We start from the raw sequence: 17,961 nt of genomic DNA, 5'->3' as shown, positions 1-17,961 counted from the left end.
TATCTTATTACAGAAACATAAGGCAATGAACAGGCCACTTCCTGAAAAGTTGCTAATCTAATTAGACATAAGACATATGAGACTGAAAAATGGCATAAACCAAGCAAAACTAGCTATATCACGCCCCCCCCCCAAAAAGTATCTTTTAAGGTAAAACCTAAAATAGCCAAGCATCCTCACTGTGCCATCCTCCCTACGCAGTACCTTTTGCACAGTCCTGAACCTAGTAAGAACTGGGGAGAACTCCAGAAGAGTCCCTCCTATTACTAAGCACAAAAAATTAGAGTACTTACATTGGAAAGAAGCTGGGCAGCCTTTCTGCTGAATTAAGAGGTTTTTTAAATTGTCTAATATCCCATATCTTTAAAGTATCATCTCCTACAAACAAAAGGGATGAAGGTTAGCAATAATGAATTTAAGTCAGGAATTGAGACATGCAGAAAACGTTATACTCCAATTCAGATAGGTAAGAATGATACAGTAGAAGCACTCAAAATGGGAATGGTTTGGAAGGGATTTCTCACTAAATGACTATGAAAGTGCATGGATAAGAAGTCTCATATGCTGAACTTCAGCAGATCTTAAACTTCTCCCTCAGTGGCTCAACCCCATTACAGCAATCGCTACTATCAAGAACTATTATTCACAGTGTAATCAGAGGCCTCAAATACTAATTTATTCTGTGCTTGTGAGTATTGATGCTTCTAGGAGTAGTTTTAATTTTTAAGATATCAAAAGAAATTTAAATGTTATCATGGATGATCTAGATCAAACCCCTGCAACCTCAGTATGGTGAACAGGCCCTAGAATCAGCCAAAAATCCTTGGGGAACCCAGGAGAGAGAGGAAGCAAGTAAACCCCACTTGCTGCAATGAAATCTTTTCACACCACCTTTGGCCACAAAAGCCAAAGTCAAGGTTACAGCAAGACATTTATAGTAATTCTCATCTGTGTTTGATAAACATGGTGTGACAGTAGGCCAGTAAAAGTCAGGCTGTTTATTCATTTTTGTGAATACGTCGTAACTTTTCAAAGTCAGAACAGGAGTCAAAAGAAAAAAAAAAACACCCAACCCACTACGCTTGGTTATTCTGAGAGAGATCTACACCTCTGCTCATCATCCCTCAGGGAGAGATTTTTCCACCACGAGATGCACTACAGAATTTGAGTTTTGAAGCACCTCACTCAGGAACCTAGACGTCTTCTTACTTTTTAAATCAGTGCCTCAGTGCTTTCAAGGGTGAACAGAAAGACTTTCAAACAACAGTTCGTTTTTCCAAAAACCCAGAGAGAAAAAGTTATAAAATCTTCCTGACCTAGGAACAAAAGCATGCAAGTGACTGGTAATCCACAGCCCTGCTTCCTTCTGAAACACAATCCTTGCAGGGAAGTAATTTTCTTGTTTTGAAGTATTTTGTGGATTCACAGCCTCTAAGATCAAAAACTTAAAGGAGGTCTTGGTAACACAGTATTTTTTAAAACCTACAAACACATGCTGTAACAGAAGAAATTGGGTCAGCAGTACCCTTTACAAGGAAAGCAGTAATGTGTGGCCTCGTACATCATGTATGTTTACACTGAAGACTAGGATAACTCCTCACTACAAAATATTTTTAAGAAGCAGACAACTTAAATAAATGATGTATAGAGCAGAGTATATTTCTGTTCATTGGCAAGCTAAAAAATGACAATAAAGAAAAATGTTGAGTTCCTGTTTTAGGAATATCTGTTTTCTTATTGTTTCCCAGTAGACTCCATCCCAAGCACATTGAAGCATTTGGTCTTGTAATATGAGCCCTCCTTTTCACTATCATACCCAATGAAAAAACACATTGACAAGATGTTATATTTAAAGCACCAGCACTTTATAAATGTATGCATAGGATACCATTTGGCCACCCTGCAAATCTTCTGGATAGGGACAGATCTAAGGCTAGCAGCCAAAGCTGTGTTGTTCCCAGTGGAATGAACCTCTACATGATCTTGAAGCTGTAGTCCTGACAGGCTTTAGCAGGAGAGATGCAGTTAGACATCTAGCTACAGCTCTTCTGCTAACAAGAAAATATTATCTGCTGGTGAAAAAAAAATAGAAGACTCTACAAGGACTCAAAAAAGTTATGGTTAACTTCAAATCATCCCTGTCTTACACTGTGCAGAAACCAACGCCTAAATATTTCAAGAGGGAAAAACTCTAGTAGAATGACTTGGGCTGTGCCATCAAACTCTTGCCATTTTCAAGAATTTGTCCAAATTCACTATTTTTTCTAATTAACATTTTCTGTGTTGTAAATACAATATTGCTTCTTGAATCTAATCTGCATTTGTGGTTGAATTTGCCATTAATAAGAAGACAGACATACTAACTTTGCACAGCACCACAGAGTTTTTCTAGTAGCAGCCTTCCATTGATGCTTAAGGGGCTTCTTCATGAGACCTGTACCCATAACGATACTTCATTCAATTACTTCATACATGGACAAACATAGACACCCTTAAACAAAACCATGTAAACAGAAGTTTGCAGTTCACCATGAGGAATTCAAAATAATCCACTTGTATCATTCAGTATTTTTCTAGATAGCAGACTTCTCCAAACCTGGAAGGATTATTTAAAGTTTTTACAGCATTTTAAGAAGCACTTCAGACTCAGTTATTTGCCATTTTAATAAGAAGGATCCCAATAAAAAGGTTGTAGTTTGATAGGACCACATCAGACACCATTATGACAATTGTATTGAGCACTGGATTTAATCAAGAGGTAACAACTGGAACCTAGAAAAAAATCATCTTCAGTGAGGCAGGATTGGCATTTTGCAAATGGCTTTCTGTCAATATAGGGTCAGTGCAGATTTAATCCAATTTTATTTCTGTCAAGAAGACATGGACCAGGGAGACAAGTATATGGGTGCAAATGAGCCCAAAAGAAGCAAAAAACGCTGCCAGAAACTCATAAAGCCCTTCATGAAACTCCTATTTTAAAGAGAGTTCTGTGCTACAAGCAAAGCTCAAGGACAGAAATTCACAAAGATCACTGGGGAAAGCAAAGAAACATAGAGAATGAGAACTTAAAAAAGAAAATACAGCTTGTAAATGCATAGCATAATAAGGCTTACCAGGAGGGAGCAGGAAAATACGTTTACACTATGGTCACATATGTATACTACATATGTATACTACATATGTGAGGACAGGCACATACTTCTGTGTTCTGCAACAGTTCCACAAGAGGAGCTGCAACAGCTCAAGAATAACCTTTGAAGGCACCACAGGTCTGATGGTGCTACTGGCCTTGGGCAGAAAGTCACAAATTGAGGATTCTGCACTTACACTTGCAACAGCTCTCACCAACCTGCATTTACACCAGCCTGGCCAAATATTTCGGTGCATCATCTTCTCTAAATATAAGGAAGTGAAGGATGCTGGAAGACTTTGAGAAAGCAATTTCATCTCCGTGTATCACAAATAGTTGACTATGCCTGTGAAAGCTAATGAATGCATTTTTGGCATTCACATTCACCTCCTAAGAAACACTACTTGATGTAACATTTGTTTTTAAAAATTCTAATGTTTGTATCTACCACAAAGAGCAATATATTATTATTCTCTACACAAAATATGAAGTTATTATATATACTGCTGCATAATCCTTATTTATATATAATCCATATATAACAGGAAACTATACTGAAGGTGTTCCTACTCCAAAATTATATGTTTTGTTTTTCCTCAAGAATATTGCAAAAAGAGAAATATAGTTCAAAATAGAAACCAAAACAGATACAACAAAATGAAACACAAAATAGTAATTTTTGAGCTCAGAAGAAAGCATGTTATCTGCATAAGCTACCTGATAGGCTCAGATGTGAATATTTTCCTGTGGGTTTAACTACTGATTAAGATGGCAGTGAGTCTCCACACTGTTCAAACCACAAAAATAAATGAACCATCATACCAGTAGCTATCAGGAGTTTCATGGAATTAATGAAGTAACTACTTCATATTATGACAAAAACTATACTCCATAAATTCTTCATGTACCAGGAGTCAAAAAAAGATTACAAAAATTTGTTTACAGTAGGAACCCAAGTTTAACCCTAATGCTTACCTCTTCTCTCCTAAGAAAAGGAAATGTTCCCCAAATACTATTTTCACTGTATTTGGGAAAAAAAATTACTTTCACTGTTTATAAGTGTGCAACTATATCACTTTCTTAAGTTTCTGTCAAGTCATTACTTAATACCCAACAAAAGCAAGACTGGGAACTCTCACAAACAGCTCCTCAGCTTTTCATTTTCCCTTGTGCTTGCAGCTGAGCCCTGCTTCATCTCTCTCATATCCAACACAGAATCTACATCAGATGTAGGAGTCAATCAGGCTTTCAATGAAAATCCCCATGCCCCAAACAACTATCTTCTCTCTTTGATCCTCAGCACTTGGCAGGTGTGTTAATCTATGAATGCTGGATTCACATCTGCTTTTATTGGTACAGATCCAAAGCAATACTCCTATTAAAGCACTAACCAAGTAAGTCAAACTAAGGTATGAAACCTTCCTTATTCTCTAGCATAGCATACAGAACTTTTTTTCTTCCTTTTTTTTAAAATACACTAGACAAGGGTAGCACTTTTATCCATACAAAGGGGCCAAATTTCCACACACTCTTACATTCCCAAATCACTCAACATTTCATACAGCTTAGAGTATGGTACAGCTTAGAGAAGAAGTGAAAGTCTGTTTATCATGACACAAAATCTGAAGATAGAAGAGGAAGAGCAGGCAACCAAAGGTGCTACATGCAATGAAAGTATACAGAGGTCATTTTGGCAACCTACATTCATAAATGCAAATCATTAGAAAAATTTACACAAATGGAGTTTAAAGACAGCACTGGTGAATATTCCTCACATAAGCATTAACTTCTTTGCTGCTGACATTTAAAACACATTGGGGTTTCTGTTTAATTCTTATCAAGTATGTCTTTGTGAATTTTTCAGGGGCAGCACCACCGGTAGACAGATGCAGCACTTCACTTACTTAGCCCAGGTTCTCACATAGTAACTTAGGCAATTATGAAATAATCCAAGTGCCATTACCATGCTATAGAAAGCCTAGTGATGTTGAGGACAAGACTACCATCACCTTACTCTGAAAGATGTGAGATCACAGGTAGCATCCAGTAGCAACTGAGCATTATTGTAAGAGCCACCAATGCCATTTTACTTATCAGGAACTGGGAGGCGGAGCACACAGGGCAATTACAAACTCAAACACTTGGCTTGAAAGTACATCCCCTGCTTCAGAGTTTTGGCCCTATGAATACCTCTACCCTGGTGTTTTGTATACGTAATCTCACTGTCCATGTCCCAAACTGACCAGATGTCCTGTACATATGTTAGACACAAAGTTAGCTGACATTAACATACCCCCTCTCCCTAGGCCTGTCAATTTGGCCTCGGGGCCAGGCTAATGCATACACATTGCTTCTGGTTACAGCTGGTTTCCATCCAGACAGCTCAGATTTTATGCTTACACCTGCCTGAAAACTTCTGGTTAGACAAATTCCTGTATGATAAGCTGTGTTAGGCAGACACCATCCTATCCAATACATTTAATACTGGAGTCTTCTAACACATCTTTGCCTTCTCAAGAGTTCAAGTATCTAAGACTTTTTAATAGAATTTTTATGTAGAGTTTAAAAAACAAGATTTTTTTTCCTGTCCTGTAGACATTTCAAGGTTTTTTTCCCATTCAAACACATCTTGGTCACTTACTTCCAGTCATCACCTCTTGATGTAATATAAATAAGATAAAAATTCCAATTAGAACAGAAAAGGACATTACACAAAAAATTGCTTCAGGTTTAAATTACTGGTATCTAATCTCACTATCTTAACTCCCTCATAAACAATTACACTTAACAATTATAGCACCAAACCACTTAACTTAGTAAAATTAAAATTATTTTACATTCTATACATCAAAGGGTTCTTCTAGTGTCCTACCTCCTCGGCTGGCAAGGGCAGTACCATCATAAGAAAATGTCAAGCATGAAGTGTCAGTGCCTGGAGCATGGGCTTGCCTGCAGTGGAACTTTGTATGTACCTGTTTGTCAAACAAATAAAAAATTAGAAAAATGGCATATTTGAAGATGGAACAAACGTTTCTTTATCACATTCTGTGTACTCTTCTATTATTCCTACATTTAAACAAAAAAATTATCATTTTTAGCAGGTAGAGAAACTAAGTATTTTTACAGTATTTTAAAAATATCATATATGTTTCAGAATAAGCTTTCACAGTAAGAGCTAGAATGCAAACTTTTACTGTTTTCTAGGTTTAACTATACATCACATAATTATATACACGCCTTTACAAAGCTTCAGTGCTCTTGGAAAATTCCCATGAGCGTTGTATGAGGATAGTTATGCCTGGTTAAGATAAAAATATACTTTAAGACAGTTCTCAACACTGCCCTAAAGCAGGCTTATAGGTTAAAAAAAAGGACTTAAAAGAAGGATTGGAAGAACTTACTTTAATCCCTGCCAAAACTCACAGTTTATATAACAGAACAAAGCTCAGATATTCTAAGGTTTGTGAACCACTTAGCTGCAATAAAATTCAAGTTTAGGAATGGTGTATGTTTATTTTTAATTATTTCTATTTCACCAATAATCCTAGAGATAGTTAGAAATTAGTTTCATGTTAACGCTCTGCCCTTGTCTCTTAGCTGCAATAAAATTCTGTTAAAAAAGGAAGAATATCTCTTAGCATTTTTGTATAATCAGGCTTTCCTAATATCCAATCAAAAACAAAGACCTCAGCTGAGATACAAAGATGAATTTCATACATAAGAAGGGAAAAATGGAAGAAAAGGGAAAATACAGAAACAGTGGAATTTGAGACAGTTTGACTCCTTTTTCAACACCTAGGAAAACACACTTCTCATTTGTCCTCTGATCCTAATATAAAACAAATTAATTTCATTCTAAAAAAAAATTCAGGAATTAAATACTGCATATGCAGTGCATCTCAGCTTCCCATCTATAAAACAAGGACTAAAACGGGTCCTTACTCTTACAGAGCAGAAGATGACAAATCAGTGACCTTGAAGTCCTTTATTTACCATAGTAATGAGAAAAGCAGAAAAACACACAGAGAACCATCTATTTTCAGAGAAAGGTTTAAATAGCATACAGTAAGTCAGATCTAGAATCATATACTGAAGAACAGGACAACTGCATGTCTCTGGTAAGGGTGTTTATAAATACTAAGATATATTTTATGCATCGAATGCCATGGTATTTTCGAAGTTTCTGGTAACGAAAAAAAAAGATAAATCTTGAATTTTCCAGCAGAAAATTAATTTTCTATAATACTTGTTTAACAAGCAATTAAAATGTATTTTCTGTCTAAGAGATATCATGGACACTTGCAACATCACCATAAATAGTTAATAACCACACCTAAAAAATGAATGAAAGATCACAATATGGTATTTAGCTATTTTAAATAAATTGGAAAAAACTTCATTTGTGGCTACAGAACATTTGTCTACTGAACTGTATCAGTGTGAGAGCTGAAATCCCCTCCCAGCTGACAATAACCAGGCTAGCTCAGTCTGGAAGCAAATAAAAGCTGTATTTACAAGCAAAACCACAATCTATTATGAAATGCAATGAACATGTACAAATATACACTATTCACAACATTTACAAATATGTACAATCAACAGAAAAAGGACAACAAAGCCCCCTTTGCTCCCCCCAAGGGGTCTTCCCCAAGGGGCCTCCCCCCTCAGCCAGAAGGAATCCCCCCAGACTCCCCTGGCAGAAGGCAGAGAGTCAAGAAGCAGAGAAGCTGTTAGACTTAGCTTGTCAAGGTCAGTGTGTTACCTTCAGCCAGAAAAGGAGAAGAAGCCAAGCAAGCTGAAGCCAAGCAAGCTGAGATCCGAGACTGCTCAACTCCCCAATCTTGTTTTGAGTAGAGATTCTTAAACATTTCTATCTCTCCAATGGAAGTGTTTAGAATAATCATTATTTTACTTTCTTACACCCAATAGTGATTTGTTTACATTCTTTCATTTTCTCTGCTTGAACTTTGTGAAGAAAAATTAAAAAGACAGTCTTAAAACCATCACATCAACACACTCATCCCTTCCTGGCAATGTCACTCTGACACACGTGTATTAAAAATGCAGGGTTTTTCATTTTGCTGGTGGGTGGAATTTTTTCTTTCCTTTCATTCTCAAGCAATCTGAAATTTCTTTTTGTTATGTTTTGGACACAAAGTAAAATAAAGGAGAAGATCTGGGGTCCAATAAATGCCTTTTAGTTTTTATTAGTAAAATTCTCAAATGGATAGATAGATAGATATCTATCTACATATACATGTATATACACATATATATACATATGTATATATGTAGATAGAAACACAGAAAGACAGGTGTAAACACACTAAGAAAGAAAATAACATGTTTCAGGAATTTTGTTATTTTTCTATGGTAAAGATACTGATTTTATTTAGCATGAATTTACAATCCATTAATGAAACTCAAACCATATGTTTTAGGAATTAAACAGCTCACCTTAAAAATGTCACCCATTATTGAGCCTTCTCAGTTAAATACATGACTTCAACCAGTTTTCACACTTGCTCAGCTGTCCCATCAAAAAGGAAAAATCGCAATATACAGATAAACCAATAATCAGATGTGATTTAGCCCTTAGCCACAAATGTAAACAGAACAAATTTCGCCCAGTTCTATCCAGCTTTGATGCATTAGGATTTGATGTAGAAGAGTTGTCTGAAAAGGGACAATAAGACTGCATCAAAGATAGTTTGTATTTAAAACAAAATTTGCTCAGTTTACCAGTAAAAAGATTGTTTTCCTAACTTTGAGCTCTGCAAGCCTGCCCTCCATATATTATTCTGCAGTGGAATATAACCCTGAATTGTAGTACTAAATCAAATATTCTAAAATGACTGAAGGTTGCTCTAAAATGATAAAAGGTTGAACAAGAAGGTTTTACATATACTGGCAAACGTTCATTGCAGTTTTCAAAGAAAATAATGTGTTTGACCTTCTGGCCTCTTAACTTTTTTAACAGATGTCTAATCTTGCTAACAAATCATTAGCAAAAAAAAAAAAATCTGTTATCAGAATGTTTCTTGCTGGAAAGACATGAAACAACAGAACTAATGCATGCAATTCAGAAGGGAAGATGAGAGCACTGAAAGACTAGATAAAGATGCCAAGATAATTAGAGATGTAAAGATAATTTCTCTGTCACTGCCCGCTCTCCTTTTGTGCAAAGGCTGTCTGCTATTAGGGAGCCAGGGGCCTTACAAAATTTGCTAAGTTTATTAGTCTTTTTTTTTTTAAGTTTTAGTTATTTCAGCAATTCAGCAGTAACACAATTTATCTTCTGCAACTTGCTTGAAGGCTTTTTTGCAAATAACTCTGGCAACATAAACACTTTCTTTCTAGTTTTGTATTGGCACATATATTTTTGATAAGCAATTACAGCTGACTCGACTTGTGTGCAACATGAAATGACAGGCAGAAAGCATAAAGCACATGTGAGAAAGGACACAGTTTCAAGCATTTAAAAAAAAAAAAAAAAGAACACAGGTAAATGTCAGGGTTTACAATATCATCTCAGTTCTCAGAGAGGATGAGAATGCCAAGAAAGAAGGAAGCCAGAGAATGGACTGCAAACAAGGGGAAAACAAACAAGGATACCAGTAACTAAACATTCTTTGTACTAAAATCTGGGTAGACTGATGAGGACCAATATGGGAAGCGAAGGTGACTGTGGCCACATGAAGTGTTTATCACAAATGAATGATCTACAACAGAGCTGCATGATTAGAGTTCTATGCCATACAACTACTCTCACTCAGAAACCTAAATAAAACATGTTCTACAAAAAAGCGTAAGATAGACCTATTCAGTCTGTTCACCTCAGAAATCCAAGCCATGTCCATGAGAAAAACAACAATACACTTAACTATTTTTTTTAATTTTGCACATTGTTTCTAGGATACAAAATTTCACAGTAAGCTAACACATTCCCAAGACTATAATGCTTTCCCTTCCTCTGCCCTTCTTCCTCCTAATGAAATAATGAATGTCCCCGCTATTAGTCTACTTGTTCCTAATATCGTCAAGATTTTTTTTTTTAAAGCAGAGACAGTAAATTAAGGAAGGCCTTGGGAAAACTGAGATCCATGATCTACAAAGGTTAACATACGAATATTTCTCTGTATTATAGACATGCAACAAAATCTCCCTCATTTATAGATTAGCGTGAACACAGTCAACCATGCAACTGCAATTGTGACTACAGCAAAAGGAATTCTATCCAAATATTGAGTTTGTCATTAGCAACGTGCAATCTACTCCAGTTTGCCCCAGGACAAGGAAGGCCAACAGGGAAACTCATCTCTAGAGATGCCTCCCGTGTTTGCTTACGAGCTGTTCTTCCTCCTTCACGTCAAGGAATGTTTCTAACACTCCTTAGAGCTGGAAATTGGGATTTATGCTAGTTTTAAGCATGAGACAGAAGGGCAGGACTAGTTGGACTAAGATGCCAGACAAGCAAGTCCCAAGCCATGTATGGCTGCTTGAGACTTAAATGGATGGTTTTACCTGACTAAGATACTTTGATCCAAATAAACTAGCTGACACTGACAATATTGAACTGCAAAAAAAGGTAATTTTTAATAAACATAAAAGCTTTCCACGATAACACATTATCACAGGCCAGCCTCAAGGTGGCAAAGGCATGAGCTATAAATCTGCAAGAAGAAAACAAACAAACCAACCAACCATAAACCTTTTCGGTTACAAAGGAGCAAAGCTGCACAGGGTTACTCTTGAAAGTGATTCCATCAGAGACAGCCAGCAATCACAGAGATGAAAAGACACACAGGTTCCCAGGGCATGAGCTAACACTTTCTAAACAGCTATTTCTCTATCCCCACTTTGGTCAGCTCTACTAAAGGAAGCATATTTGCTTAGCTCCTAGAAAAGAAACCTAACTGTACATTCTTGGTTTAGTTATCACTTCCAATTATCAGGTCTACATATGCCAGCCGAACTCAGGAATTTCTAATTTTTTTTTTCCCTGAGTAGGCAGTTACAGACTGTATCAGATGCTTCTCTTAAGTTTCTGTAAACATGATCCCCAGGCTTTCAATTTATGTGACAGCTCTTCAATACCACTTCCTGTAGTGTGGAAATGGATGCTGTTTCAGTAATGACCATACTGATGCAAAAACAAGATCAACTTGTGAAATCTGAGTTTTCAGTGTTTACATGATTTTGCACTATTACATGATTTGCTCTTTCCCGGGATCTTCTCAGTGACATCCACATGTATCATTAGCAAGCCTCCACATCAATTATGTGAATACAGTAACTTTATTTGCAATAAAAAGGACATTTAACTAGCGATTGCGTTTAACTGTCCTGTGTGTCCATTATACTCTCATCTGCTTTTTCAGGGTGGAGGGATGATATGCTAAAAGAGGCAACTCCTTGAGATTTCTTTCTCTCTCACATCCAGGAGTGACTCAATACACTCCAATCAACATTTGCAGTCATTTCATAGAGTTTTCCTAGTTATTTACAATTACTGAACAAATAAGAGACTTGGCAATTTTTTGGTTGGTTGTTTGGTTTGGGGGATTTTTGTTTTGTTTTTTTATTTTTCTGCATTTTTAACCCTGAGCAACATACCAAATTGGGATGAAAAAAAGAGAATAAATAGAAAAGATAACAGCTCTGTAACTACTTTCAAAGTTTGCAATGAATCATGCATTCTATCATGGAAGTATGAACAAAAGTAAAAACAAAAGTGTGAAAAGTTGGGCTGTTAGGGCAAAGAGCATTCTTAGAAGAGAAGCCACACAGCCATGCAGTCAGTTGAGGCGAAAAATGATTTAGCATTATGTTAATTGCAACTAATTAAAAAAACCCCGAAGTTGATTTGTTTTGAAAAAAAAATTTCTCTAATACTTGTACTGAAGAAAAGGAGGCAAGGCATCCCATATATTTGGCTGTATGTGGTTCTAGACAATACGAGAACATAACCAGGCTGACTTGCTTTAGAGATGCCACTGTAGAGTGATGAGAAAGTCCTTCTTATAAGCCCATGTTTTCTTCACCATTTAGAGCACTGAATTTCAAAGAACATTGCTGACCACAGAAACAGTTTCTTCTTAAGTTTATTAATCAAGAAAGACTTTAAGAAACCATTTTAGAAAGATGGCTTCTCAACAGCATTGCTAAATATTTGTCTGATGGTTTGAAAATGGAATTCCAGCTGAATGTTTGGCTGCACTGTCAAACTATGCATTTGAGAAACTCATCTATCTTGGCCACAAACCCAATAAATATTACTAATAAAAATAGCTTTTGGAAACTATTCAGTTGGCTTCTTTTGAGGATTTTTTTACACCGCATGAGAAAAACATACAAGGATGTAAAAGAAATGTGCCTTTATATCTTTTCATAGCTTATCTAATTCCATGCTATTCTGTTTCACTGAAATAATCTAGAACCTCACTGAAAGTCTAAATTTCTTCAAACTCGCACATCAGACATTTGCCTATTAGCATTAAACAAGCAAAAATATAAACAGAAGCCTGAGACACATATTAGTGACCTTAGGGAGGTACAGTATGAATATATGGAAATACAGAAATTCACAAAAACCTAGTATTTCTGGTAACACTGTAACCTAGTATATTTGGTAACACTGGAGCCAAAAAGGTGTATTATCAAATATGGCTGTATAATAAACGAACTGACTTGTTGAAAAAAAATTTAGCTAAAATATATATATATATATATACATATTCCAACAAGATGGATGTATTTCTCTAACAAGTGTACAGTTACTTTGACTAAGCTATTGTAAGCTATTGTTTCTTCTACACTACTTTTTTCTATAAAAATGTACTGCAAACTGCTATGCTGTATTTTCTCTCCTTATTAATTAAAATAATAAAAGAAAACATGGGTTTGATTTTATTTATTGATTTTATTTTTTTGAGTGGAAAGGAAATGAAGGAAGAATGCCTCAGTTAAAAGGGTACATTATATTTTGCCACATGAAGTACTTCAGTCAAAAAATGACCACCCTTAACTCAAAGCCTCAGTGGTTATGAATAATGTTGCGTAAGGTGACTGTGATTATTAGCTCAATATATGTAACACTAATTTTCAAGGACCATACATACTGGAAATTCTAAAAACCTCTAGAAAACAAAAAACACCATCATACTTCAGCAAAGTATGACATTGAGAGAAGTTCTTTAGAAGTTAAAGGAAACTGTTTTTCTTCTGTTACAGGCGAGATGGGCACTTACGGATGGTAGGGATAGGGGATACACAAAGTTTAATAACCAAATATATGTTTGCTATTGTCTGAAAAGCAGAGTTGCCTAACGTTCTCAATTTCAGCTACCTTTAGCTCAGAATTTTACCTGATGAGTTCAGATTCTTCAGGACTAGGTCACAGAGTTATGTTTGGTTAAAAAAAAAAAAGTTAACTAAAGCAAACTTCATTTTCTCTTTAAGCAATCTTCCTATCTCAGTTTCATGATTACTTCAAGCCTGCTTTTTTTTTCCCCTCACAGTAATTTTATGCAATTAAGTAGCTAAATGCACAAAGAATTTCAAAACCCTATACATTTGTATGCCAAAAAAAAATAGGCAGTGGAAAAAAATTATCAAAGTATGTTTTCTGCAAATAGTTTCTACTAATTGAACACAGTGTTCCACAGAGAAAAGAAATTTCCACTTAGCTTCAGAATCTCTAAACCCAAAGCTGCAGATAAGAAATTTAATGGTTTTCCAGGTAAAATACTACACAATATAGAATCATAGAATCAAGAGGGTTGGAAGAGACCTCAAGGATCATCGAGTCCAACCTATCACCCTACACCTCATGACTATCTAAACCATGGCACCAAGTGCCACGTCCAATCCCCCCTTGAACACCTCCAGGGATGGTGACTCCACCACCTCCCTGGGCAGCACATTCCAATGGCCAACCACTCTCTCTGTGAAGAACTTTCTCCTCACCTCCAGCCTAAACCTCCCCTTGCACAGCTTGAGACTGTGTCCTCTTGTTCTGGTGCTGGTTGCCTGGGAGAAGAGACCAACCCCCTCCTGGCTACAACCTCCCTTCAGGTAGTTGTAGAGAGCAATGAGGTCACCCCTGAGCCTCCTCTTCTCCAGGCTAAACAGTCCCAGCTCCCTCAGCCTCTCCTCATAGGGCTTGTGCTCAAGGCCTCTCCCCAGCCTCCTTGCCCTTCTCTGGACATGCTCCAGCAATTCAACATCTTTCCTAAATTGAGGGGACCAGAACTGGACACAGTACTCAAGGTATGGCCTAACCAGTGCTGTGTACAGGGGTACAATGACCTCCCTGCTCCTGCTGGCCACACTATTCCTGATGCAGGCCAGGATGCCATTGGCTCTCTTGGCCACCTGGGCACACTGCTGGCTCATGTTCAGCTGCTGTCACCCAGCACCCCCAGGTCCCTTTCCACCTGGCTGCTCTCCAGCCACTCCGACCCCAGCCTGTAGCTCTGCATGGGGTTGTTGTGGCCAAAGTGCAGCACCCGGCACTTGGATTTGTTGAATGCCATCCTGTTGGACTCTGCCCATCTGTCCAGCCTGTCAAGGTCCCTCTGCAGAGCCCTTCTACCTTCTAACAGATCAACACCTGCTCCTAATTTGGTGTCATCTGCAAATTTACTGATGATGGACTCAATCCCCTCATCCAGATCATCAATAAAGATATTGAACAGGATGGGGAACAGCACTGATCCCTGGGGGACACCACTAGTGACAGGCTGCCAGCTGGATGTGGCACCATTCACCACCACTCTCTGGGCTCGGCCCTCCAGCCAGTTCCTAACCCAGCGCAGAGTGCTGCTGTCCAAGCCGTGGGCTGCCTGCTTGGCCAGGAGTTTGCTATGGGGGACAGTGTCAAAGGCCTTGCTGAAGTCCAGGTAGACTACATCCACAGCCTGCCCCACATCCACCAGGCTGGTTACCTGACCATAGAAGTAGATCAGGTTGTTGAGGCAGGACCTGCCCTTCCTAATCCATGTTGGCTGGGCCTGATTCCTTGGCTATCCTGTAGGTGCGCAGTGATTGCCCCCAAGACAATCTGCTCCATGATTTTCCCTGGCACTGAGGTCAGGCTGACAGGCCTGTAGTTCCCAGGTTCTTCTGTCCGTCCCTTCTTGGGGATGGGCGTCACACTGGCAGTTTCCAGTCTTCTGGAACCTCTCCAGTGAGCCAGGACTGGTGGAAAATGATGGAGAGAGGCTTGGCCAGTTCATCTGCCAGCTCTTTCAGCACCCTAGGATGGATCCCTTCAGGTCCCATGGACTTGTGAATTCCAAGTGACTCAACAAGTCTCGAACTAATTCCACATGGATTTCAGGAGTATAACACTGCTCCTTGACCCCATCGACCAGTTCAGGAGGCCAGTTATCCTGAAGTCCTCCTGCCTTACTGTTGAAAATGGAGGCATATAGAGTTCTTGAGAGCTCTTTAAAAAAATAAGTGGTTTGTTCAAATACAAAAAATTACAACTGAATAGTGCATTTCAATTCAGCTCCAAAAAAAAGCATACTATCTTAAATAACTCTGGCAGTTTGGATTTTCTGGTAGCGTCAACTTCAACCCAAAAAGCCTCTTAAAATACTTAAGGATTAAAGACATTTTGTATCTTTTGTAAGTTACATTTATATGCAAGATTTTACTGCTTCTGGAAGATGTGGCTCTAGTATACCTGGATTTCATTTCTGACAATAATGAAATTACTCAAAAATAAATATTTCTATTTTGAAACATGTTGCATGTTTATCCCCCTATACTGCAAAATATCATTTCGAAGCTAGCCTGCAGAGCAGCAATCAGTAGGATTCCTGAATATATTTCAAAAATGGATCACTTAAAAAAATATGTTTTTTAACGTATACTAAAAACAATCACTACTTATATATGAAAGGATAGAATTCCCTTGGAATTAACATCCTTAAATCATTTAATCCCTTTGATAATTTGATTATAAATAATAATCTGATTACTGAAGCTATGGTAATGTACAAATGCCCCAATCAACATTCAAGAATCCCTCAAACAGGCTGCAGTATCTCCATACCAATTTGCCTCAGGAGTACAGAATCATTGAAGATTTTTTTTTGCAATTACCCTTCTCCTCTACTGTTAATGTTATTTCAAAACCATCTTTTCTCTTTTCCTACTTCATTTTTTTATACTACTCTGTAGTACCCACAACTGTCTTTTGCCACTAACATCCCTAATGTTCTTCATCAGATAAAAATATTCCTTCCATTTTCTCATCCTAGCCTTCCGTTTTGATTTGAGCACAGTATTTCACACACATAGCTGGCAGTTTCATACTTCTTTTCCACCACCAGTGGCACCTTCAGAGCATAGGGAGACATATGAACTACCGTTTGTGAATGTCATCTCTCCGAAATTTTATTTGCATTATCCACATCTCGCCAAATAATTCCATGTTTCTTTCTCTTCATTACTCTTTTTGACATTTTGGCCTTTTCATCCAATACCGCGTTCTTCTCCGTCCTCATTCCTTATCAGTTACACTTGATTCCTTCCTATGTCTCAACAGATCTGTCCCTAACTCCCTGACAAATCCAACAATGCTGTTATACCCCCATTCTCATCAGCCTTGGAAAAAAGTGCCTATTTTTGATTCCCCCTTGCTTTACGATATTCTGTATCTCCTCTACACCTTGTACCTGTTGTCTCCCTTCATGATTTCCTCTGGTTCTTTATTTTCCCTCATTCTTTGTTTCACTGGCAGTTCATCATTACCCTTGGTCACAGAACTCACTCTACAGGGTATTAAAAAAAAAAAAAAATCTTGTTCACAACCACGAATACCAGTATTTTCGTTCCATTAAACTACCTTCCAATAAAAGGTACATCACTCTCCATCTGCTGAACATCTTAGTTCACTTTATTTAACTGGCAACTTAACTTCAACGTGATGAAAGCTGTTCCCGATTTTCTTACCTGGATATCATATCTCCTAAAAATTCCCTGCAATATCTAATCTCTTAACTATTCATCATAAGAAAAATGTTACAGGTACCATAATGTGTCACATCTTTTCTGTCAAATATTGTAAAACACACCATAATAAATCCAATCAACAACCCATTGCCACTATTATTACTTTGACATCTTTTCCCTGTTTCCTTCACAATGACTCTTTGGAGTCCACTGGTGCCCTTTTTTGTCTTCATTAAAAGCTGTATTTTACCAATGAATTTAATAATAATAATAATAATAATAGCACTAAATAATAGCAACTACAGATCATACCCTTCATACTCAAGTGTTTCTGTATTTTTCTCATATAAATAAAAACAAAGTCAAAACCAAAACCACCACAATTCAATTTTCCATAACACATAAACCATCATTTAAAAAATAACCAAACTAAAGTAAAACCAAAACCCAAACAAGTAGCAACTGAGTTTGAACACTGCCTTGCATTTTTTAATGTTGGTACATAACTTATGAACTTGATACTAAATGATTCATTTTCTGAGATAAAGTCATTTGTTTTGGAAGGAAAACAATCAAAGCTGAAGTTTGTTTTACACACGCTGACTCACAGCAGACCACATTAGTACAGCTCTGCCTTGCTCTCCTACCTCAGTGTAATAGCCAATAAAGAGCTCTGACCTGTATGGACAGTGCCCAAACCTTGTCAAACCCCCCAAGCCCCGTTTGGCACTACACTTTTACACACCAAATTTCAAAATCAACCAGGCATTTGCACCTCTCTGACAAGTGATAAGCCAATGGCTGGCAATGCAATGCTTTCCGCTGACTAAAACTGGTGTCTCTACTTCCGAAAAACCACTCAG

At 37.5% G+C, this 17,961-nt stretch overlaps 1 protein-coding gene across 1 annotated transcript in view; it reads right to left on the bottom strand.

Moving 5' to 3' along the window:
- WDR70 (WD repeat domain 70) overlaps window positions 1–17,961 on the bottom strand; it is a 133,250-nt gene that overhangs the window by 34,965 nt on the left and 80,324 nt on the right. The window contains exons 11-12 of the mRNA XM_054397660.1: window positions 6,003–6,102; window positions 294–378 (exon numbers count right to left, since the gene is read on the bottom strand). Coding sequence (XP_054253635.1) covers window positions 294–378; window positions 6,003–6,102 — 185 coding nt within the window. The remainder of the gene's footprint in view (window positions 1–293; window positions 379–6,002; window positions 6,103–17,961) is intronic.

Source organism: Indicator indicator, chromosome Z, assembly GCF_027791375.1.
Source record: "Indicator indicator isolate 239-I01 chromosome Z, UM_Iind_1.1, whole genome shotgun sequence".
NCBI classification, from domain to species: Eukaryota; Metazoa; Chordata; class Aves; order Piciformes; family Indicatoridae; genus Indicator; species Indicator indicator.
The sequence above is the reverse complement of the archived record's forward strand: the minus strand, read 5'-3'. Positions and strand labels throughout refer to the sequence as shown.